The sequence below is a fragment of the Nuphar pumila genome, chromosome 11 (genome assembly GCF_984573655.1).
Source record: "Nuphar pumila chromosome 11, dmNupPumi1.hap1.1, whole genome shotgun sequence".
Taxonomy (NCBI): Eukaryota; Viridiplantae; Streptophyta; class Magnoliopsida; order Nymphaeales; family Nymphaeaceae; genus Nuphar; species Nuphar pumila.
In genome coordinates, this window is record NC_143259.1 from 30882489 (window position 1) to 30908800 (window position 26312).

The 26312-nt window shown below is 35.6% G+C and overlaps 1 protein-coding gene across 6 annotated transcripts in view; it reads right to left on the minus strand.

The window, feature by feature from the left end:
* Positions 1–17746: 17746 nt before the first annotated feature.
* Positions 17747–26312, minus strand: part of LOC149822214 (splicing factor U2af large subunit B-like) — a 219656-nt gene continuing 211090 nt past the window's right edge. For 5 of the 6 annotated variants that reach the window (XM_089980672.1, XM_089980671.1, XM_089980670.1 and 2 more), the window contains one exon: positions 17747–18148. In XM_089980672.1, coding sequence (XP_089836798.1) covers positions 18005–18148 — 144 coding nt within the window. In that variant the 3' untranslated portion in view covers positions 17747–18004. The remainder of the gene's footprint in view (positions 18149–26312) is intronic. The other variant, XM_089980673.1, reaches the window with a different exon arrangement.

The following is a 26312-nucleotide window of genomic DNA, read 5'->3' on the forward strand; positions in this document are numbered from 1 at the left end:
CGTTCCCTAAATATTCGACCTGTACTCGCCACGAAAGTGAAAAGTCGGTTTTATTATTTTTGGTTGACAATTTTTCAAATGATTTTATTGAAAATAATGTTTTAAAAATACCACTACAAAAGTTCAACCAAATTTTGGCGCCATTGCCGGGGAACGACAATTATATTCTATTATTTCTGAGATTTTAGTTTATTAATATGTGCTTACTTAGTTGTTTTTAATTTCTTTAGTTTTTAGGATTAACATAGTTAGCAAATATAGGATTCACATGTTGTTTTTCATAGGATTCACTGAATTTCATGATTTAAGGAGCGATTAGACAGGTGACTCTTAGAGAACATAGTGGTGATTTCCTGTATTTATTGATTTTGTGATTTAGATTAGATTTTGTTCTTTTATTTCATAGAGTAATTAGATTGTTCTGACATTGCTTAGAATAGATTATTTGCTAAATTTGCTAATTTAGATTTAGATTTGTTTTTATAGAACAAGTCTGACATAGTTTAGTTACTCTGTGTTTCAGTGCTTTTATTGTGTTAATTATTATTCCTTGTGTACATATGTATTTATATAATAAATAAAAATGTTAATTGTTTTTATGTTTGTGTTTTGTTTTGATTTTTGTTTCAGATTTTGTTGATTGTCGTGTATGTATTGTATCATCTGATGCTTCAATGTATGAGTCCAAGTTACCAGACACAGAGTACGACTTCAGGAGCATACCATTGACCAAACCAGCAAAAAACTATGCATTCGTATATGCATAGTGGTGGTGTGAAGCCCAGTCAATCACCAGCTTCAGAGGTCCGACGCATATCTGGTTGTATCTATCCTTTCTCTCGTAATTATTTTATTGTTCTTTAGGGTGCTTCTGCATTGCATGTTTGCATATTTTTGTACGCCACTAGGGACAGTGTCATTCAAGCATAAGGGGATGGTTTAGATGCACACTTAAAAAAATTTTTTTACTGATCATGTAGCTAAAAACTCAGAAAATTAGGTCTTTAAGAAACTAGTTGTAGCATATATGATTGTTTTTGCATAATCTGACAATTTAGAAATTTTTAAGCCACATGTGATTTTTTTTCTCTGATCTGATCCAAAAAGAGTAGTTATTTATGAAATAATTCAAAGAAAAAGATAGTATTTGAATGTTTGAGTTATTTTCAATCACTAAAGTATAAGTATGCACAGTATATTTTTGAAAAACTAAGCAAATGAAAAATATTTAGAAATGTGAGCTTAAAAGAAAAAAGCGCTACATTTAATTGTTGATGTCTTTGCGATTCTCAGTAGCTGAGCTTATACACAAGTTGAAGTGTCTGAGTCTCATGACGAAAAGGATAACGAAGGAGATCATCTTCTTGTCTAGTCGATATATGTAGCCTATGTGGTTCGAGTAAGTAGAGTCTGAAAGGTGTTTTACACCTGGTGCCCTAAAGCCATCTGGTTTGGGAGCCACTGACTCGAAGGCTCGTTACATGAACTTCATAGAAAGCCTAATAGATAGAGACATTGTATATGACAAGAGGAAGACTATATGTAAACTATTAAAATGGAAGGTCTAGTGACTCGAGCAATTAAGTTTGAGGGATACTCTATATCTGGTGCCCTAAGGTCGTCTGGCCTGGGAGTCACTGACCCAAAGCTCGTTACACGGGTCATGAACACTAGAAATTTGAAATAGTGATCAACTGAGAAAATTTGAAAAATATGGAAAATTGAAAATCAAAAGAAAAAAATGAGCTTAATGAAAAAAAATTCATTGCTTAGGAATAATTATGAAATATTGTGCAGAAAACATACAAGTGAGGATAAATAAATAATAACATGATAATACTTGACTTTCTGAGAAAATTCATAGATAATTGCAGTTTTAGAAAAGTGAAAGAAAAAGTTTTTACTGTGGAGGCATTAAAATTCTAAATTTGCTATGAGAATGTAAATTACATGAAATATTTACTTAAACTGATTTCTTAATTGCCTAACATTTTTGAAAAATAATTTTAATTCCTGCATGACATTGATGCTTGTGGGTAGCATCTCTGCAAACCCTCACGAGACCTTACTCGTCCACTGGGGTAACACAGGGGTTTAAAGGGCTTGTTGCATGAGCTAAATGCAACCGTGATTCCTACGAAAGTGAGTTAGGTATTTGTGAATACCCCAAATTTTCCAAAAAATCCAAAAAATTCTCTTTTTTTCCCTGGCCCCATCTTCTGAATAATCGGGTCAATTTCTGATAAAAAATCTATTCATTTCTCAGATTCATTGGAATCCAGATTCAATTTCCATTCCTGACCCAATCTCGGACCCAGATCTGATATCCAAATTTGATTCTAAGTTTGAATCTTTTATTCTTTGAAAAATCAAAAAATTCAATTATCTGTATTTCTCAGAGGTTTTATCTAGATCTAATCCCAATTCAAGACCTAAATCCAATATTTTCTCAAAATATCGAGTCCAGATCTGTTTCTGAAATCCAATTTCCAAAATTAATCTTATACTTTCTAAAAAAAACTCATTTCAAAAAATCTTGAATATTTCAAAAAAATAATTTTATAAAACCTTCAAAAACCTTGTTTGGATCTCATTTTTTTTTAAATTCCTCATATTCTTAAAATTTTCTCAAAAAAATATAAAAAAGATTCCAAAAAAAAAAATATTAGTTTAAACCTTTTCTTGAAAAGCCTTGTAAATGAAAAACCTCTTTTTGAAATTCTCAAAACTTAAAGCGCCCTCTTTTTGAAAATCTTTAAAAAAGAGGACCTGTTTTGAAACTTTTCTAACGGTTCTCTTCTATATAAACTGGCCTTCAAAAGGTCAAATTCCCACCGCTTCTTCACCCCTTCATTTCACGCTTTCCTCTGGATCCTTCTTCTTCCTCTCAGTCTCCCCTCTATCTGGTTCTCATCTGCATCGGCTGAAGAAGACCAACCGACCATTCCAGCAGCCTGAGGTAGGCGGCTCATCTTCCTCCATTCTCTTTTATATCGTTTGTCCCCCTTTTTGTTTTACTGCATTCTCTCTTGAATTTCCATAAGCTTTTTTTTTTCCTTTTTCTTTTACTTCGATTTTCGGTAGGGATTTTGTCTTATCGCATTCCCCTATCTTAATTTTGTTTTCTTCATTTTTATTTTCATTATAAGGCATCAAGGGTGGGATTGACCCACCTGTTGCTATAGCAATGGAATCTCTGATTCCAACACTTGTTTTGTTTCTTTTAAAAAAATTCTTTAATTTAAGTAATTTGGAATATTAGTTGGTTCAGCACTTCCATGCCTTCGAATCCCATTTCTCTTTCTCATTCTGATTCTGATTCTTGTATTTACATCCGATCATTTGTTTGCATTTTGATTTTTAATCTTGATGACATTCGATTGCATATTATTCATTTCATGTGGTGTATTTTCCATGTTAACAACATTTTCTCTCTGTCTTCATAGTTTGTTTTGGAATCTCTGCATTTCTTTTGCAATTTAGTCCTCTGTTTATTTATTTATATATTTTTTTAAATTTTTTTAGTTTCAATGCTCTTTTACAGTTCATCTATATCGTTCTCTGTATACTTACACTTTTATAGGATACCTTCATTTCTTGTTCATTGATTCAACATACTATTCACAGTCATTTTTTGGGAGGTTTTATCATAATTCATTTTTCTGTAATTCCATTTGATATTTGGATAGTATATCATCCGATTTATTTTGCTGGTAGCATCCAAGCGATGTATACCTAGGCCCCCTTTGATGTTACCATATGTCATCTTAGATTGTCTTCACCTCCATTGGCAACCTGTAACTTAATTGATTCTTCTGGATCCATCGGATGCATACCCTCCCCTGTCGTATTTATCCGTTTTAGCATGTAGCATCATCTGGCCATCCCTGTATCCTCTTCATTCTCTCTTTTTCTTTTTCTCTTTTTTTTTTTCTTCTTTGTTTCCTTCTTTCAATATTCAACAAAAACAGGTTATGGTCGTTCTACTAATGAAGGGATGTGCGCTAGTTTTATAGTGATCTGAATCATGTTCAGCACTAAATGATCGTATGTTTTAGAATAATCGCATCCCCTAGTCCTACGCATGTTGTACAACATATCATGCTTATCACAATTAGCTTTACTTTTGATCTAAATGATTCGTCTATAGGATATGATCTCCTTGTAATATGTTTGTGCATTGTTGCTTATTCTGACTCTTGATACAAATTCAAAGTATTGTAGTGTTGATCTGAGAATTCAAATGCTAATGAGTTGCAATCGGGGTCTGTTTGAGCATCATTGTCCCACTTTTCCCAGCACATATCATTTCACTAAACTACCTCCCTACACCTTCCATCACATTACTCACTATCACATTCATCGCCCTCTGCATATTGCATCTGTTATTTTTATCTATTTCATATAGAAGAAAATATCGCGTGCCATTTTGAAAAGCCTTGTTGTTAAAAACTGGTCAATAGAGTTAACTACTGATAAGGAGGGGCCAATGTGAAGACAATCATGCTCTCATCAAAGAAAATGGCATAAGCAAGCCAGCAAGAACTTAGATCCCTGGAGGTTGTTCAATGGTTCTTATAGTTCAGATTAAGAAGCTTTTATATAGTTAAAGGGATTTGTTGAACAATTATCAAAAATAAAATGTCCTCATACATGATCTTGTAGATTATTCGATATAGAGAGCCTTGTTGGATCAAATTGCCATGTGGCAAAGCATATATTGTTCATTTCAATGGACAAATTCAGGTTCAGAGAAGAAGAGTGGCATATCATGTTGAGTTATCATCTGCAAAATCCTGAGCAAAAGACGGTTTTACTAGCTGCATCATCCTTTAATGAAGTGACTTATGTCAAATTGAGGTAATAATAGCGAATTATGTGCCTTGATTAGGTTTTCTCTTCTTTCCTGTTTTAAATCAATGTATATAATCGCATGTTATAATATCACTTTTGTTTATTCCTAAGCACCTACATCCCCCCCCCCTCCTCCCTTTTCACCTTCACAGCATCTCCGGTACATATCCCAACATGCTATTTTTCTGTCATACCTGTGCATTTTACTGAGTCATATGTTGATTGATCATCTTGTGAATTAGCATCAACTGGACCTTAGTGACACCAGCATTAGCATACTCATTTCAACATACATGCCATTCTCATTTTCTGCAAACAGTACACCTGCACCATCTGTATCTTGTTACACTTCTTAAACTATCACACCTCCTATGCATAGGCTGCACCTGTGATCACATCACCACACCTTTCACCAACTGCCTCCTCTGCTGCACCCCCTATACCTACTGTAGCTCACCCTTCTCACTGCACATCTTCACTGTTGTCAATCACTGCACCTTTCACAACATCTCTTTATCTAACTTTCCACTACCACACTTGCACAATGTATTACTTCACCTCCATTATACCTTTTCCACTTTTTGTTCACATCACTAGTACCACTGCATTTCGTCTACCACTACATCCTCTTTATAGTGCCTGCATGCACATTTTCCACTTTCAGCATATTGCTCACTTGTGCATATCCACACACCCACCTGTGTACTCTAATACATTATTATTCATGGCAATGGTTGTCACTTTTCGAAATCAATTTATGTAGATCCATTTACAGAAGTCGATGTGCTGAGAGCAATCAAATCACTATAAGACCAACTCGTTGCCAATGTGGTTCATCAGTTTTACAACAAATCAGTTTGTTGTAATTAGCTTGCAACAGCTCTTAAAGTTGCTACCCCTCGAACATGCCATCGTACTGTGTCTCACCCAATTACCATTGCACATCCCCACTCCACTTCCACTTCACATCCAGCCTCTCCACCTGTGTGCTACCATCTCTCATAGTAACATCATTGCACTTATACAATACTTCGAGCCTATGCACAGTCATCATTCACACTGGCTGCCACTATTTCTGCAACAACCCATTCTCTGCTGCCTCATTTTTTTCAAGTTTGACATGTCATGGTATAATACATTCATGGACATCATACTTGAATCACAATTACATGTTTTGGGTCTGGAATCGCAATATAACCAGGTATTCTTTTCTGAATTTCATAATGATCGGTTCATATATATTGTGATATCTCATCTCATTCTCATGTAAGCATAAGATATCATATAGGCATCATCATCATTTTCATTGAAGCATGAATATATGTGTATATGTGTTTCCTTCTATATACATCTTTCATCTTGTGCTAACTTGAATTTTGCAGGAATTAGGAAGAAAAGGTTGTTTCCCTTCTTAGTTTAGGAATTCGAACTTCAATTCAAATCAAAATTGTAATAGCTAGATGATAATGAGAATTTTTTTTACTTTTCAGTATTAGATTAGAACGTATGTGTATATAGATCTCATAATTGTCTGTTTCATCTCATTTTTGCTTTTATTTTAAAAAATCCATAAATGGTAAAACACAAATGACACGTGCACCATTCTAATAAAAGGTAATTAATCCTAAGTAAATGATTTGCATTTATGGCCATAGTCAAAATGTGAACAATACTTAGGATTTTTATCTTTCACAGAATAACATTGGATCCACACTTGAGTTTTTTTTAAAAATCATCATATTTTCTAAAAATTTTCTTCCTTTATCGAAGTTTGATCTGTAAATTAGCTCAAAATATATATTCATGGTCATAGTCAAGATATATTGAGAGTTAATTTCATTTCAAACTCTATAAAGGCATCAAAATATATTTTATTCTTTATCTGAATTTAAATATAGATTATTTTATAATACATTTATGATCATAGTCATGAATGTATTGTATCTTCAATCTTATTTCAATTCTTCTAAAGAATGAAATATGCTTTTCAAAATTCAATTTTCAAAATTCAATTTTCAAAATTCTTTCAAAGCATTCATCATTTAGGATAGAATTGCATTTTTTTCATATTATTTAAAAAATTCAAGTGATTTTGAGATAAATCTTCAAATATTTTTCTCATTTCTCAAATCAATCTTCAATTCTTATCTGTAAATTCAAATTCATCTTTCTATTTTCAATCTTATCTTATTTTCAAAGTCCAAACTTCAAAATCCCAATTTCAAAGTTCAGTCCAACTTTGAAATTTCAAATTCATTTCTAGATTCAAAATTCAATTTCCCATTCAAGATCAAATTTCAAAGTTCAAATCAACTTTGAAATTCCAAATTCATTTTTAGGATTCAATTTCAAATTCAATTTCAAATTCAATTTAATATTCCAGATCAAATTTCAAAGCTCAAATCAACTTTGGAATTCCAAGTTCATCTCCTGATTTCGAAAATCAAGTTTTATTCTTTATTCTTCACTTCAAATTCCCAAATCTTCCAAATCATCTTCTGATTTCAGAATTCTAGTCTGAATTCAAGTTTTGTTCTTTATTTCTCAAAATTCCAAGTCTTATCTCTTAAAACCTAAATCAGATTTTAAAGATCAAAACTTGGTATTTGCTCTGAAAATCGATTTTTCCCAAATTTCATCTTCCTTTCCTTCCTAAATTCAAAATTGATTTAGGATTTCTCAAATCTACTTTCAAAATCAAATTCAATCTGGATTCCCAAATCTAACTCCATGGTTTTTCATCTGGATTTCTCAAATCCAACTACCATTTCAAATTCTATTTGGATTTCTTAAATCCAAATCCATCTTCAAATCCCATCTGGATCTCTAAAGTCCAACTCTATTTTCAAATCCCATCTGGATCTCCAAGATCCAATTCCATTTTCAAGTTCCATCTGGATTTCCTAGATCCAATTCCATTTCCAGATTCCACCTGAATCTCTCAAATCCAAGATCCATTTTCAAATTCCATCTGGATTTCTTAAATCCAATCCCATCTTCAAATTCTATCTGGATTTCTCAAATTCAATTCCATTTCCAAATATCACCTTGATTCCAAATTCAAATTTCAACTCTATTTTCAAATCTATTTCCCAAGTCTAAATTCAATTTTCAAATTCAATTCATGTTTCAGGTTCTGAATTTAGGCTCAAGATCGAAATTTCTTTTCAAAAAACAATGGTACCGTTACGGAAAACGTGTTTTCGGTAGAAAATCTCTACTTTTATGCTTTTCAATTTTGAGATGCATTAGCATACCCTCTTTTTTATTCAGAGCTTAGATTTACATGTAATCTATGCTTAGAATGTCTATGGATATTAGATCTAGATGAAAATCATTTTCGAAAACCCAAAATGGTGTTTTGGAAGATCAGTTTTGACAAAAATGACTTGGAAAAGACTAGTTTTGAAACCCTAAAAAACAAAAATCATGTAAAAATTTAGATCATATTTTATTGGTTTGTTTAGCATGTATAATGAGTATAGAAGGATATTTTTGAGTGTTACTCCATAGATCTTGATGCTGTAAATTCGGCTCTTGCTTAGATCTTGGTTAATGATACACGAAAATCATTTTCAAGAAAGTTTTGGCAAAAACATTTTTGGATTTTGATGTTTTATGATTAATCTAAGTATATATTGTAGATTAGTTCATGTTTAGCATGATTAAATAATATTTATTGCATAAATAAATCATGATTTCATGTTGTTTAAGGTTTCTTGTGATTCTTTAATAGATAAAATTTTATTTGAGATATTTCATGAAAGTTTTGTGATTCTTAGATGATGGATGTTAATTCTAGCAAGATTAGGATAAATATGATAAAAGATATGTTGTATGATGTTGTAAATATCGTTAGAGCATTGCAAATCATGATTGAATGGATTATAACATAACTCATGTTCTTGCTTATTGGATCATGCTTGAGTTTGAGATCTTGGATATTCCATCTTCGTTTTTTGTTCTGACTAGTTTTAGAAACAAATAAATATCATTTTAAAAATAAAGTCAATAAATAAAAAAGAAAAATACTGGAGTATTCTACATCCAGGGCTTGAATTTCGATTTTTTTTTTGTTTCGTTTGGGTTAGTTTTGGGGTTGAAAGGTCCATTGCAACAAAGCATAGGTTTTTTGCCCTGTCAGCAAGACTATTCCAACCAAAGATTTTGAAAGTTCTAAAACCCCAATCAAAACTGATCAAAATAAATTATGAAAACTCTAGGTAAAATCTAACATGTATAAAAAGATTTTGTAAAAAATACTTAGTTAAAAGATTTTCCTATAAGTCTTGGAAAATTCCCCAATCTTGGATAAATGTCTGCAGTCAACAAGATATGTCTTATATTTCTCCTGAATAGGGTTCAGTTCCAAAATTTTATTGATTTTGTTACGACTGATTTTGCAGTTCAGTTTCTTGGACTGTGTATATGAGATGTTGGGGCAGTCCCATTAAAATTATTAGAGTGAAATTCGGTTCCTGTGATTTTTTGTGGGTTTTCCAAAATCTGGTTAATAGGGATCTGAACTATACAGTATGACATGTGTTGGTGTCTAGTGGTGTTTTACTTTGTGCAACATGTTTATTGATGCTTAAATTGGAATTTAGTCTGATATACATGTTAACTGAATGCATTTCATTCTTGAATGAATTGTGCATGCATAAATATAAATGATTAGTCTACCTTGACTGTGTAAATGCATAATGATTGCATTATTGTATAGATTTTATGGTAGAGACTAATCAAAAGCATGCATAGAGTGTCATGAATATTATTGCATATAAACCCTAAATGTGGTTTCATGTTTGCATTGGCTCGATTAACAAGTGAGATAATTAAGAAATCAAAATAAAGTTAATTCTCTTGTGGCTTATTGAGAGAGTAAGCATGGTACTAATGGTTTTGTGAGGATATTGTTTTACCACGAAAGGTTGCTTTGACCCCCATCCATAGAGCCTGTAACTAGGGGAACTACCATGATTTGTCTAAAATGTGGTAGGTAAGACTCATGAAAAAATTTGATATATCAAGTTGCAGGAGGTTGGAAACTCTCTAAAAAAATTATATTTTCTCTCCAAAGTAGTCACAGTTGGGCTATCATGCAGGTTAATAAGACATAATTGCTTAAAAATACAAACATGGGTCATACCTCCATACTGGGAGTGTATGTGTTGTACTCATAGATAGATATGAACAAGGGAAATAAAAATTTCAATTTCATGTAGATAAAACATTGTATGCATCATATACACAAGAAAATAATAATTTAAGATAAAAACTTACTTATGCATGAATGACTTACATCATGAAAATAATAATTGTATATATTCATGTATTTTGTAAACATTCATGCATGTGCATAATTTGTTGCATTAATGCAAATCTTAGCATGAATGAATGCACATTAAATTGACTTGTTATTTTGTTGCTAACATGATTTTATGTTATTATCTGCCAAGATATGTGTTACATGATTGATATATGAGGTTGTATTTGAGTGTATTATGATATTGCACATTATCCAGTGGGGTTGTCTGATTCCTTGTAAAAAAATTAGGTTCTGAGGAGGCAGAGTGATCCTATATTGTTCAGTTGTTCTTCAACTTTGCATGCTACCTGTCGAGGTGGTGGTTTTGGTTTCTCGTGTTTAAAGGGTTTGGTTTTGGCTTTGACATTGGGTTTGGGAATGGTTTCGTAACTAGACGATGTGCATAATTTGAACTTTATTCAATTCAATTCAATTCAATTTATATTGATGTACTCTGATTTTTTCATTTTAGTAAGTGTATAGTTTGATACGGTAACTATTACAATCCTGATTTTTATATTCCGTAGAGTTTAACAAAAAATTTACGAGAAAAAATGAGCTATAAATCAAGGTCGTTACAACCACTAAGTCTTCATCTCCCGCCTTAGATGTTTTCGGGTTGAGAGACATGATTTTGACTATAGGTTTCAGTTATGATAGGTTTTAGTTACAGAAAGTGTAACGCCCCAAAATCCCAACTTGGAAAATCCTTAGATTTTTAGAAATTTTTGTTTTTAAAACATTGGGCAAGCAGAAAACCATAAGGAAAATCGGTTGAAAATTTTGAGTGGGTTACAGTATGAACAACAAGATGAAACATCATATTATTATTGGTTTACAAAATGAGATAGAAAGATATACATCATAACATTTACACAAATGTCTCCCAAAACAGGAGATTTCCCCAAAACCAACTACCAAGATCGCAAAAGTCCAAAGTGTGGGTTCAATTTTCCACCGCACATCGATGGCCATCACACCACTTGCAAGTTGGTGAGGAACAAACCACAACTTATCATTTTATGAAAAACATAAGCAGTAATAACATGATGTGCAACTATCCACATGGCTAACCATTATAAAAACATAAGTAACTTTAGCATGAAGAAACAGTAAGCAAGAAAAATACAATTTTAACAGCATGATCAAGATAAGAAGTAAGAACTTTATTAAGCAACTAGCATGCTTATGTAATTAAAATTTAACATTCAATTATAATAATGAACATTTCAGCAATTATAACTATGAACAGATATACACTTTAAACACTGAGTGAATACTAAGTAGTGAGTGATCTCAATGAAAATCGTACTTTTATTGAAAATAATTGTTCGTAAATCATGTATTCATATTCAAATATCTAAGTGAGACTTTATACTGGACTTAATTCGATTTAGCGCCTTTTTATCATATGCATTCATATTCAAACTCTTAGGCACAATCATGCTATTATCACACTTGCATAAAGCATGTTCACATTCAAAAATTCGCATATGTATCAAGATGTGCAAGGTGACATGTTTCCATTCATAATACAGGCTACAATGTATTCCGACATGTGCATGTGTCATGTGGCCATTCACTAGCATGTTGTGGTATCTTTCCAGAGCTCGAATATAGGCAATTTTATCGATGTATACAAACTATCATAAGTGTAAACGTGCAATATCCGAGGCATCACACTGCAGCCAATGAGCTGCCACCATACATGCTAAACCTTGTGCAAAATGCAGCAAGATGGGTGCCAACACGTGGTGCCATAGTTGCAGGAAAATTGCAGCAATAAAGGTGTTGTAACGAAGCGCCAAACTGTGGGGAAGTATACTGACAAGGTGCTGTCAGCTAAACCAATGTTGCAGAAAACTTGCAAGAGGGTCACTATAAAAGAGTCGTCTACTTGCAGACTTACGCAGTGGCTATGCATTGCCAAAACACGATAAGTTATACGAATTCGCAACAAGGAAATATGCTGGCACAAGGCACCAACAACACAAGAACTTGCAGCTAGCATAGGTGCTGCCATACGGGTTTAAGTAACTTGTCAAACACATCATTCTAGGTGCTGCAGTGGATGTCCATTTCGCAGGGGTTTCACAGCAAGTAGTGTGTTGTTGTGCATTACAAACGTGAAGGGACAATTCAGCTAGAGGGGCACTGGTGCAAGTGGCATCTCTGCTAGAAAACTTGGCAACAAATCATGCTGTCAAAGGGGTGTTGTTTCATCAAAGTTTGCAGCAGCAAAAGTGCAACCCAACAGGGGCTGCTGCTGCGGGTATCGCAGTGACCTAAATGCAGCCCAAGGGGCACCGTTACTACTGCAAACCGAGGACTGATCACCTAACTCATTCTGGAGAAGGGTGCAGCCCACGGAGTTGCTGCCAACCAGTCGGCTCCTACAGAAAGGTGACAGCTACTAGGTGCTGCCATGAAGCACTCCTATAGCAGAAGAATGCAGCAAAGTGTGCTGCCGTGAAGGGGTAGGTTTGACTCAAACGAACTGGAACATGGACGGGATGCGCCATGGGTACTTCCGCTAATGTGCGCGCGATGGAATGGGAGCAGCTAGCGCACAGTGCATGGTGCTGGGATGCTGTAGGATCAAAACCCATCGGTGGGTTGCAGACTGCCAAAAGTTGCAGCAATCTGGGGCAAGCGGGATGCTGCCAGCAAGCCCTCTGCAAAATTTTTGCAGCAGGCTAAACGCTATCCAGAGAGCGTTATCGCCATAGGGAAGTGCAACAACGAAAGAAGGGAAAATAGCCTATCTGTCTGGGCCTGGTACGTCCAGCATGCTCAGACCCAGTGTGCCCAGATCGCAGGGCACCGACAAGGGAAAAGGAAAGGAGCAAATACGGGTGGACCAGGGCAGTGATTGGTTTAGACCGAACTTGTATCCAGACCTGTCACGCTTCGTCGACAGACTGCAAGGTAGCAGTACAAAACCTGGTCGGTCCTGGGACGTCCAGCTGTTACTCGGCCAAGAAGTGGTCAGGGATGGGACGCCCAAACAATAGGACAACCCAGGCCTTGGGCATTGTGCGGCCCACCAGCTCATGTCCGAACAAACCTGGGTTGCTGCCATATCCGGAAAGAACCTGGGCTTATTCCGCATCGGACGTGCTGGTTCTGGTGTGCCAGATCCGCACATCATTAACAGGAAGAGGAAGGAAGAGGCGGCACGGGTGCAACAGACCGACCCATGGACAGGGGTTCCTGCTGCACGGTTTGGTCTACAACCGTAATGGCAAAGGTTTTCAAACTAGGGAAGCTCGCCTCTCGCCCACTGGAAGCAAATGAATCAATAAAAAAAGAACAAAACAAACAAGAGAGCTGCAGACCGAGCATGTATCTGAATATATACATTTTTCTCTGTGGGATGGGGTGCGAGAAATGGCATCACTTGTGCTCAACGCAGCAATGAAGAGGCTCATTAGTCCCAGCATCCCTTTCCATGCAGGTAGCCCTCCACAAGCAAGGCTAAGGTGCCAGGAATCCGAAAACAAAATGCCATGCTCCTGACAAAGAACTGAATTAATAACACATGAACATGGTGTGTGTGTGTGTTCATGCGTAGTGCATTGCCTGCATGGAAGAAACGAGTTCCAATACAAACTCTAAATCAGCCTAGCCACCATGTGTTTCATAAAACACCATAGAAGATTTGGCGTCATGCATAAAAACTCATGCATTTGCAAAAATGGCAGTCATGGCATGATGAAGCTCACCTTGTGATTGCTTCTGAAATGGTGGAGAGGATCTCCTCTTGCTGGGGCGTGTAGGGAGGAGTCCCACGTGGTACCCGACCCTACACATTAGAAAGAAAGAAATTAAAAGGGAGATGGTATGGTCGCCTAGGGTAGGAGACGCCCACGGTTTGGGGAGAGGGAGAGAGAGAGAAGGGAGAAAGAAAAAGAGATGAGAGAAATTGAGTTTTTTCTCTCTTTCTCAAGGTTTTATAAGTTAGGGTTTTGATCCAATGATGGTGTTTTAATCTTGAATATGAAAGCTTATGATTCATTCACTTAAGTCTCACACCCTTTTAGGTGGTGGCACTTTTGTAAATAAACCCTCCAGCCCAAAAATACACCAATAGGCTTATTTCATTTGAATTCTTTTGTAAACCCTTTCAAAAATACCCTTTTACTACCCCACACGCCCTCTAGGGTTTGTAAGTCTTTCAAAAATGGCCCCACATGCCCCTTGAGTGAAAATATTTTGTTTAATTTTACTTTATTTGAAATTACACTTTAGAGTTTTTGAAAAGTTCTTTCTAATCTCCGGTGAAACTCTAAAAAAAATATTTTCTTAAAAACCTCATTCTTTGCCAAATTGCATAGGATGAAATGGATTTGATTGTATATGAATCTTCGATAGTGAAAATTTCAAATAAGTTTATGCATTTTGAATTAAAACTTAAGGATATCATTACGAGGTATATACATATATATATACATACATTCGTTCTAGGGTTTCGTCTATATATATATATATATATATCCACGTAGACACATAATTTAAAATTCCATCGTGTATTGAATTTTGTTTTATCAAAAAGTTTGTGGGTCTAAAAGAAAGTTTATAGATTTGGTTATGCAAACTTTATACTATATATGCAAATTTAGTAGAATAATTGCGAAGTTACGACATGTTTCAGTTACAAGTTCACATGTTTAGTTATGCAAACTTCATACTATATATGTGAATATTTGTAAAGTTTCAACAGGTTTCAGTTACAGAAAGTATGCAAATTTCGTTACGCGAACTTCATACTATATATGTGAATTTAGCATAAAGGTTTCAATTAGAAGAAGTTCATAAATTTGGTTATGCATACTATATATGTTAATTTAGTGAAATATTCGCGAAGTTACGATAAGTTTCAAATACAAGAAGTTCACAAATTTAGTTATGCTAACTTTATACTATATATGCAAATTTAGTGAAATATTTGCTAAGTTACGATAGATTTCAGTTACATAAAGTTTGTAGATTTTGTTATGCGAACTTCGTACTATATATGAGAATTTAGTAAAATAATTGTGAAGTTTCAAGATATTTTAGTTACAGGAAGTTCAAGTATATGATTTTGCAGATTTTGTGAGGTACATAAAAATTTTTGTGAATCTACCTTTTAGTGAAAGTTTGTGATACCTAGAGAGCATACCGATATATGGTGTGTGAAGGGTAAAATAATTCTAAAGAAGTCAAACATAGGTCAGATTTTGATTATTTTCTATTTTTTAAAATTATAAAAAATACATAATAAATAATTTTTTACCTCCATCTCTAGCTTTTTCAAGATGAAAGTTTTCTTTTTGTTCTCATGCTTTGGCCTCCGTTTTTTACTTTTCCCATAGTAGAAGGCATGAAAGCTGCCCACACGTCTTCAATGTTAGATTATTCTGATGAGTCATGCTAACCCTCCAACAATATCTCTAATTACATCATTTTAATAATTCATGCCATCTTTCTAACCCAAAATTCTGCTCTCTCACGCGTTATGAACTGAAAATGACTGTACTGTTTTCAAAACATGTTGCAATTTTAGAAATGCCTAATAATAATTCTCTGCATACCCAAAATCACCGATTGTTTAACTTGTCAACATTTTTGAGATGTACACCCATCCTTTGATTATAGGATTATCTAGTTTCGAGAGAGAGAGAGAGAGGTGGTGCTACTGCCCTCTGGCGTCCAATCCCCGATGATCGGCGTTCAGTGGTATTCCTCCAGTGGTCGGATGCATGCAGGGAGGGAGAAGAGAGGGACAGGGAGGGGCGTCGGGTTTTGGGGTAGGTTGGGATATTAAATCTTTAATCTGAGCCATTCAATCTTACTTTGATCGGGCGTCTCTTATGTGTTGACTACAGTATGTGCATACTGTTGGCAGCGACTCTCTCTCTCTCTCTCTCTCTCTCTCTCTATATATATATATATATATATATATATATATGGGACATGCTTATTAGTGTACGCCCAGTGGACGGAGGACCCCTGCCGCCGATCGCAGGCACAATCAGTGGCAGATTTTTTTCTGCTGAAAGGACCTTCAGCAGTGTTTGCAACCTAAAGGCCTCACAGTTATAACATTATAACTGCGAGGCCTTTAGCGGCGGTCGCAAAAGCCACTATAGGCTCTTTTTGTGACAGCACACACGCAAGATCAAGGCTTGCATGCATCCAACCCTTGTCCAAAGGGAAGAGCGTTTGACAATAGGCCCTTTATTTATATATATGAGATTTACTTCTTAAAAAAGCAATTAAAATTTTGAAAACATTTGCATCTCAACTTTTATTAAAAAAAATCTTATTTAAGAGAAGTGCAAAATACACGCAGAAAACATGTTTCTCAAACAAAGTTTTCCATGTAAAGTGATTAAGTTTTCCTTGTGATGTGAAACGATTTCTCAATCAATATACGAAACTGGTTGCTTTTGTTTCCAGTTTCAGAAATGAGTTTCCCATAAGTAGAGTTTCCGGTAACCCAAGTTCCAATCATAAAAACCGTAAAAAATTTGGTTATATTGTGAGATTTTCAAAATCTCGCTAATTTTGAAAACACCATAGCATTTTTGCTGTAATATCAAGTGATGGCTTTCGGCAAGTATTTGTTACAGATTATAACAAGGGTTTAAAACTGCATTAACTAACAGAAAATTACAAGTGCAAGCATTGGATCACATTGAATTGACTTGCTTTGATGTAAAGCCTTGTATTTTTATTCATGATATATGATGCATCGTCAGCCATAGACTTTTTTAAGTCCTTTAAAAACTATCTACCAATCACAATCATACAATATACCATAATAAAGGGTTTTAAACTGCACTATGAATAAGAAATCGTAAGTGCAAGCATTATGTACTCAATCCAACTCTATAGATATGTACCATTGTTTATTTGTTAGGAAACACATTTTTAATTCAGTTGTTTTGATGTGAAATCCCAAATATTTTAATTGTGTAAATTTTGAGCATTGCCAACCATTGATTTCTAAAGCTCCTAAAAAACTATTTACAACATCAAAATCATATGATCCAAAACATATTTTAACCAAGTAAATAGTGTTCGACCTACAAAACGTTCAATAAAGTGATAAAAGAGACTGGTGAGATTGACTAGATATTAGTCACACACACACACACACAGAAAACATTCATGTAAACACGAGACAAGGCAAATCAAGCTTGAAAAGAAATTGTTCCCATAAAAAAAACAATAATATACATGACTTTTCCATTATATCAGTCAATGCACTTAGCAGGCAGGCATTAGAACAAAGCATAATTTCTTGGTGACACCTTCAGGTTCCATAAATAAAGAAAAGAATAAAAAATAAAAACTGTGTGACAGCAGCAGAAGCAAGATTCTTTAAACGAAAGCTGAACCATATGAATGCATCACAAACTACATTCTATTGATCATGCATTCATCTGCAGGTTATGAGACCAAACCAAGTAAATAGTGTTCGACCAACAAAACGTTCAATAAAGTGATAAAAAGAGACTGGTGAGATTGACTAGATATTAGTCACACACACACACACACAGAAAACATTCATGTAAACACGAGACAAGGCAAATCAAGCTTGAAAAGAAATTGTTCCCATAAAAAAAACAATAATATACATGACTTTTCCATTATATCAGTCAATGCACTTAGCAGGCAGGCATTAGAACAAAGCATAATTTCTTGGTGACACCTTCAGGTTCCATAAATAAAGAAAAGAATAAAAAATAAAAACTGTGTGACAGCAGCAGAAGCAAGATTCTTTAAACGAAAGCTGAACCATATGAATGCATCACAAACTACATTCTATTGATCATGCATTCATCTGCAGGTTCATGAGACCAAATCATAGGCACCATTCAAATACTTCTCCTGAGGGTAATAAACTGCAACAACAACATTGTCTCCAAATTTTCTTCCATTAAGTGCAGCTTTTGCCCTGGCAGAACTTGAAGTATCTGCATATTCCAAGAACACCTGAGTATACACATGCCAACCAAATATGTCATCAAATTTCATGTGCCTGCATTGGTGTGCTCCACAATAGAAATAAACATATAGCACGAAAGTGTGTGTGTGTGTTTAAAGAAGTCAAGTTGAAAAAAGCAAAATCCTCTCCTAAAAGGAAAAGAACCGAAGCCACCACTCAATTTTCTGTGATCAAGCCTTTGGAGACGTCAACAAATAAACTGATGCCCAACCCCCTGTATGTAATGTGTGTATGTATGTGCACACATAGAACCATGCATCTTCAAGAACACGACTGATAACCAGTCCAAGTAGACATGACTCATGAAGCCAACTCAATCTGGCACAGGTTTTGACTTTTGTGCTGAAAAATGCTATTAGTCAAATGATTCTATGAAAAAAAGAAATGCATTTAACAACTTGTATAGAAAAGAAAAAACTAAGAAAATAAAATACAGAATCAACTGACACCCACATTGCAGAGAAAAGGGATCTTGGGTTTAAACAGTTTTTCTCTTATTGAGGCTTATCGAGGTAAACATCTCATGTAGACAGTTTGGCAAGTGTGCTATATGTTGTCAGCCTCTCGTGCACTCTATCAACATTTAAGAATTTGTGCTTGATGATTGCCATGTTCAATCTGAGAAAACTGCAGTTTTACCAGAACATATTTGCAAAAGTAGAGGATGACACAAGGTAATATGGGGTTGTAACGTGCACAATTCCCAATGAGGGGGGGGGGGGGGTCGTTCCCTATATATATTAATTATATAATGAAAATAAAATATTTTACATGACAATAATGACCCTGTTTAGTATACAAACATAACAGTTACATATAGGGGTATATAAGGTAAACAAATAAATACACATCTGGATTGGTGGGCTGGATATGGATCCAGACCCAAATCACGTCGCTTCCCAATAGCCTCCCGCAAGTTCTACATGGTTCTTTACCATGGACAACTTGCTCTTCAACAACTAGGATCTTCGTTTAGTCAAACCCCTTGTGAATAGATCAGCCAACTGATGTTCTGCACTGACAAATTTAACTTCCACCTCCTGATCTTCAATTTTCTTTCTAATATGGTGGTCTATTTCAATATGCTTAGTCTTCCCATGACGAATAGGGTTCAAGGATATCTTAATAGCACTTTGATTATCACAAAGCATGATAGACCGCAAAATCACCTCTCCTAGATCATTCGGAAGATACCTGATCTAAGTAATTTTGGCTGTCACAACAGCCGTAAACCAGTATTCAGCCTCAATGCCGGATCAAGTTAGTGTCCTTTGTTACTTACTGTTCCAAGAAACTAAATTCCTTTCAATGAAAACATAGTAGCTAAATATAGACCTCCTTTTCTGGATCCTCCACCTAATCTAAATCTGAATAAGCCACAACAATCAAGACATGTTTTTCTTTTGTTCTTCCTTTATAGCACAAACCATCTCCTGTCGTTCCTTTCAAATATCTCAAATTTTTTTTCACCGCTTCCATATATGTGTGGTCCTAGTTTCATGCATAAATTGAGATATTTGATTAACAACAAAAACAGTATCTGGCCGGATAAAGGTGAGGTAATGTAACATGCCAACCACACTTTTGTATTTATCAGGATCTGCATAAAGCTCTCTATCATTTGCACTTGAGTCTTTGATGCATAGGACTGATTTGCAATCTTTCATTCCTGACTTGGTAAGAAGATCAGTTGTGTACTTATGCTGAGTCAATATAAGATTGCTATCCTTCCTGTCTACTTCAACTCCAAGAAGTATCTTGGTTTAGCAAGTTCCTTTTGTTAAATATGTGTATATGTGTGTTTCCTCTCTTGTAATAAGTAATACTCTCTAAGGATATTTTTGTAATTTTGTATGTATAATAGGTCATGCCCACTAGGGGCAGATTTGATTTTTTTTATTTCTTTTGTTTTTCTTTTTTGATCTTTCCTTTTTTATGTAAGGGCATTATGGTCTTTAGGACATCTAGCTGTTGGGGAAAATATAGCTGATGGGGACAACAATCAAGACATGTTTTTCTTTTGTTCTTCCTTTATAGCACAAACCATCTCCTGTCGTTCCTTTCAAATATCTCAATTTTTTTTTCACCGCTTCCATATATGTGTGGTCCTGGTTTCATGCATAAATTGAGATATTTGATTAACAACAAAAACAATATCTGGCCGGATAAAGGTGAGGTAATGTAACATGCCAACCACACTTTTGTATTTATCAGGATCTGCATAAAGCTCTCTATCATTTGCACTTGAGTCTTTGATGCATAGGACTGATTTGCAATCTTTCATTCCTGACTTGGTAAGAAGATCAGTTGTGTACTTATGCTGAGTCGATATAAGATTGCTATCCTTCCTGTCTACTTCAACTCCAAGAAGTATCTTGGTTTACCAAGTTCCTTTTGTTAAATATGTGTATATGTGTGTTTCCTCTCTTGTAATAAGTAATACTCTCTAAGGATATTTTTGTAATTTTGTATGTATAATAGGTCATGCCAATTAGGGGCAGATTTGATTTTTTTTATTTCTTTTGTTTTTCTTTTTTGATCTTTCCTTTTTTATGTAAGGGCATTATGGTCTTTAGGACATCTAGCTGTTGGGGAAAATATAGCTGATGGGGGCCTCCCCAACGGCTACAATGGATAAAGGACATCTTATCCCCTTGTTATGCTTCTCTTGAAGGCGATGATCACCATTTATGTGAGTTTCCTTTTTATCATTGTGCATTTACACGCTACGAGGTTACCATAAACCTCTCACCCAATCATCGTAGTACTAACATGTCATGCGATAGTACCGCTACGATGAGAGGGGTATCGGTTTTTCAGAAAGAAATCCCAACTTTATTGTGTTGTTAAACAATCGATGTAACCATTTTAGTTTAATTCTACATGCTCTGGTCTTTTAAACCAATTAGAGCATCTTGCCTGTGAAGGTGATCATCACTATTTTATGTGTTTTCCTTTTTTTAACATTGTGCAATTGCACGTTACAAGGTCGCCATGAACCTCTCATCCATTTATCGTAGTACTCATATGCCGCGCATGTCTGATGATACTACTACAATAAAAAGGGGTATTGGTTTCTCAGAAGAAACCCCCAACTTTGGTTAGAAAGTCTCAACTCCCTGTACTCTTAGCCGAGGGTATCTGAGTCATTCGGATATCGAACAAAGTCCGTATGTACCTCTTCTTGCCATGCAGGTTCGAGGAAAAAGCTTTATTGCGAATAAGCAACCTCCAGGTGTTCGTTTTTGCTTTCCAAAACCACATATTTCAAATACTGGAATCTCACAAGAAATCCCTTTACTTTAAAGATTTGGCGGGCATGCGCAAATTCACATCTTTAAAAGCAAGCGCAGTGTAGGGTAGTAAAAAGTACACAAAATTGTGTACCTTATAAGGTTGTATATATGTATATATAATACATATATCACAAAGTGTAGGCCTGTGCACATTACAACGCGGTGGTAATGTATAAAGCAAGACTCGATGTGCGAAACCACACATCGAGTTAAATAAATTGCGTAAGCAATACACGAGGCATGAAACCGTACCTTGGCTAAGTAAATGCGTAAGCAGTGCACGAGGTACGAAACTGTACCTCAACTAAATAAATGTGTAGAGGTATGAAGTCGTACCTTGGCTAAATAAATGCGTAATACAATATGATTCATATCTGCCCAGCTATTTTAATATTGCAACCTGATCAGACCTGCTGATTTATATATATGCATATGATCATTCATTGTTGATTATGTTTTCAGCATGTTCTGATAATATAATATGATTCAGATTTTGTTTGGATCATGAATATATATATATATATATATATATATATATATATATATATGCACTTATGTTCAGATTTGACTGTGTGCAAATCTGATCAGACTTGTTGGGTTTCAGAATTAAAAAAATCTGATCAGACTTGCCGAGTTGCACAAATGTGCAAATCTGATCAGACTTGCTGGGTTTCAGAGATAAGCAAATCTGATCAGACTTGCCGATTGCTCTTACATGTGCAATCTGACCAGACTTGTTGATTGTCTCGTTACACTATATCCCTTCGTAATATACTGAAACTAAAATATTTTACATGACAATAGTGCCCCTGTTTAGTATATAAACATAACATTTACATATAGGGGCATATAAGGTAAACAAATAAATATACATCTGGATTGGTGGGCTGGATATGGATCCAGACCCAAATCACATAACTGCCCAATACAATCTTCAAGCCCATGATTCAATGAGTCTGATGAATCCTAAGCATGTTAAACAGAAAGTGTAATGCCCCGAAATTTTAACTCATTTTTTTTTGAGGAATTTTTTTTTATAACGAAAACAATTAACATTATCGGGTTAAGCATTCAGGCGCATTACAAGAGTGTTTAAGCAACAACATTTATTTTATTTTAAATAAATAATGACATCAGAGTTTCCAAATAACAAGAATAATAATAAATTGAAATTTAATCTGAGATTGTCTAGGGAACACACAATTTTATAGGACGACTATTAGGCCCGCACTTTAGGAGGGGTGACAACCAATTTTCTTATAACGGTTGGGTTACATCATGGATCTGCTTTAAGCCCTTTCCTATTTGCTATAGTGATGAATGAGTTTACGAGATCAATTCAAGAAAATGTGCCGTGGTGTATTTTGTTTGCTTATGATATTGTTTTGATTGATGAGTCTAGAGCTGGGGTTAATGCTAAGTTAGAATTATGGAGACAAACATTGGAAGCAAGAGGTTTTAACTTGAGTAAGAGTAAGACAGAATATATGGAATGTCAGTTTAGTAAGCAACGAAGTAGTGATGGGAGTGTAGTGAAGCTTGGTGAGCAAGAAATACCAGTGGATGATTGTTTCAAATATTTGGGATCTACCATTCAAAAGTATGGAGAAATTGATGGAGATGTAAATCATAGGATAAAGGTTGGGTGGATGAAATAGAAAAGTGCAACTGGAGTGTTGTGCGATCGTAGAATGTCATTGCGGTTGAAGGGAAAGTTTTATAGGACGAATATTAGGCCCGCTTTACTTTATGGTACGGAATGTTGGGCTGCCAAGAGACATCATATTCAAAAAATGAGTGTAGCTGAGATGTGTATGCTTAGATGGATGTGTGGAAATACAATAAAAGATAAGATTCGGAACGAGGAGATACATAGGAAGGTAGGCGTTGCACCAATTGAAAATAAAATGAGAGAGAATCGTTTATGGTGGTTTGGACATATTCGGCGAAGGCCTAATGATGCTCCAGTTAGAAGGATGGAGAAATGGGAAAATATATTAGTTAAAAGAGGTCGGGGTAGGCCTAGGAAGACTTGGATGGAGATGATAGGAAATGATATAAATGCTTTGAACCTCACCGAGGACATGGCATTGGATAAAAATGATTGGAGGAGAAGGATTCATGTGGAAGACCCAGAATGATTTTCTTTTTTGGTTCATATCACTGACCCCAATTGTTTTGGGATGAAGGCGTAGTTGTTGTATTGTCTAGGGAACACAATAAATCAATATCTCGATCGAAGCCTCATCCCGCAGCCGCTCATAAACTCTATTCTTCACCTAAAAATGGTAAATTTATAGGAATTAGACTACAACTGTCTAAGTAGGTAAATACTGTGAATTTGACAAATATATTAAGTAACAAGTATACAAGAGATTTGTTTAATTACAACCCATAAGGCATGACACTAAGCATATAATGAGAAAATAAACGTGATTAAACTAATGTACATTGCCAATTTAAGTTTCTAACTAGAATATATGAACCCTAACATGATCAATCCACAATCATAGGAATAAAGAATTTATTTCATGCTAAGTTAATTAATGTCAGGTGAAAACACAAGGTAAATAACATGAACTGAAGTACTACATCAATAAATTCTAAGAATCTAACCAACATATGTAAACAATAGCAGGCTCAAATCAAACTCACAGATATACTAAATTTATTTTATGTTAATTTAAACAATCACATGCTAAAAGTAACTATTAACATGCTAAAGTGCAAACCTGCCAACTCTCTGCTCAACTGATGTACACAAGATATTTTTAGTTAGTGTTTTTCTTTAATTATCTCACGGGTACACGCGGGCCAAGGCAACCATTTCAGAAAAGAGCATTCGAGAGTTCATTATTCATTGGTGTTTTATTAACCCGAACATTCCAACTGAAACTGTAAATCCTAAGAGAGCGGTCAGTAACCGAGAGAAGAACGTGAAGCTATCGCCTAGGACAACTGTAAATCCTAAAAGGCCCAACCAAACATGATGCATCCCTAACTTCTGCAGAAGAACGTGGAGTTATCACCTAAGACAAATTTGGTAGTCTGGGTCCCCTAACTTCGACTGGGGACCAATGAGCTGTTGTCGCTCGAAGCCAGAAACACATGTCTTCGAAGTTTTGTACCACCTACCCTCTCTAAGGTAAGCCTGAATCTAAGTGGGTTGCTCTCTTATTAATTTGTATTTCCCAATGTGTCAGGTTTTTTCCCTGATTTGAACCCAGTACCCAAAGACATTGGAGTTCCCCAAAAATTTTAAATCATACCACATTAGGAGTAGACCTTCAATCATTCATACCTCAAATAGGTATGTTAACCAAACTTAGTTCATTTAATTGTGCAGACCTACTCAAAGTACTCTGGTACCTTTAAACCGTCAAGCACGAGTGCCCCGGTACCTTTAAACCAGTCAAGCTCGATTACCAGATCATCATTCATCATCATTATATTTTTTTTTCAATAGCAAACTGCCACAACCTACCATTAGGTTTTAAACTTGCAGCGTCCCAACACAAGGTGACGTGCACCGACAACTCTTGCCAAATAAACAAAGACTCGTTTGTTTCCTTTAGAGAGTATGCAGTGTAATCTCAAAGATTTGGTAATACAACTATATGATTTTCTCCAAACACATTCACACTTGAACATTCCACAAGGTATACAACTTAGTTGGCATTTGATAATTTCAAAAAATATGTGGTTTATTAGGCATTTGCACTTCAGAAAAATATGCAACTTAACATGCATTTGAATAATAGAGAATAAGCAGCTTAATAGGCATTTGATCCCCAACAAATATGCAGCTAAATCACAACTGAATATGCGGCTTAGTATGCATTTTGAGCATCAACTTCATATGTACTTTGAAAATGCATTTTAACCTTCAACTTAATATGCAGTCGAACAACAACTTTTCATGCAGCATAATATCCTGAACAGGAAGTCACCAATTACCACATGGTAAAAGTCGATAACTAATGATCAAATATCTTATATCAGTTCTTACATGGCAGCTTAATTAAAATCCAGACTTTATGTAAAACCCGAGAAAAAAAATATAACTGGATTCGGGTCGGATCCGAACCCGGACCCAATAGAGGCACTGCCTCCCTTGCGCCCTTTAAGGACAGCGAGGCAAAGGGGGGAGGTTTCTCGAAACCTCTCTCTCTCTCTCTCTCTCTCTCTCTCTCGTCCCCGACTCTGTCCCTCTCATTTCTTTGCGCCGGCAACATCACCGCCACCAGCGACCCCCTCCGACAAGCTCCTCTCCAGCGACGCGCGCACGTTGGCAACCCCCAGGTACGCCTCTTATCCTTTTCTTTTTATCTCTCTTTCTCCCTCACCTCTCCGTTGCGCAGGGAGGGGGCCGAGCGCTGCCCTAAATCGCAGGGGAGGGGCAAAGCCCCCCTCCCTGCGACTCCTTTTAGAGAGGGAGGGGTCGAGCCCCCCCCCCCCCCCCTCTCGCTCTCTTGTTGGGTCGACAGGGGAGGGGTGAAAGAATCTGAATAGGGCTTCAAGATGAAAGAATCTGAATAGGGCTTCAAGATAGTGCGCCTTCAAGCTTTGGAGAATAGCCTTCAATCTGAAAATACAAAATAAAGAGAAGAGAGGAAAGGGGGAGAAGAGGAGGATGCCAAATGGAAAGTAGGGCACGTTAAAAGTATCGTGACCCTCTCTTAATAAGATATATATAGGATCTAACACTACTGAACAAAATACATGAAAAATATACAGGATTACAAGTATGCCACCGCCCAAGCATGGGGAAAGCATACACTCGGATATGGATCCAATATCGGATCCATATCCGATACAAATACAATTCTAACATCCCCCCTCAAGTTGTGCATGA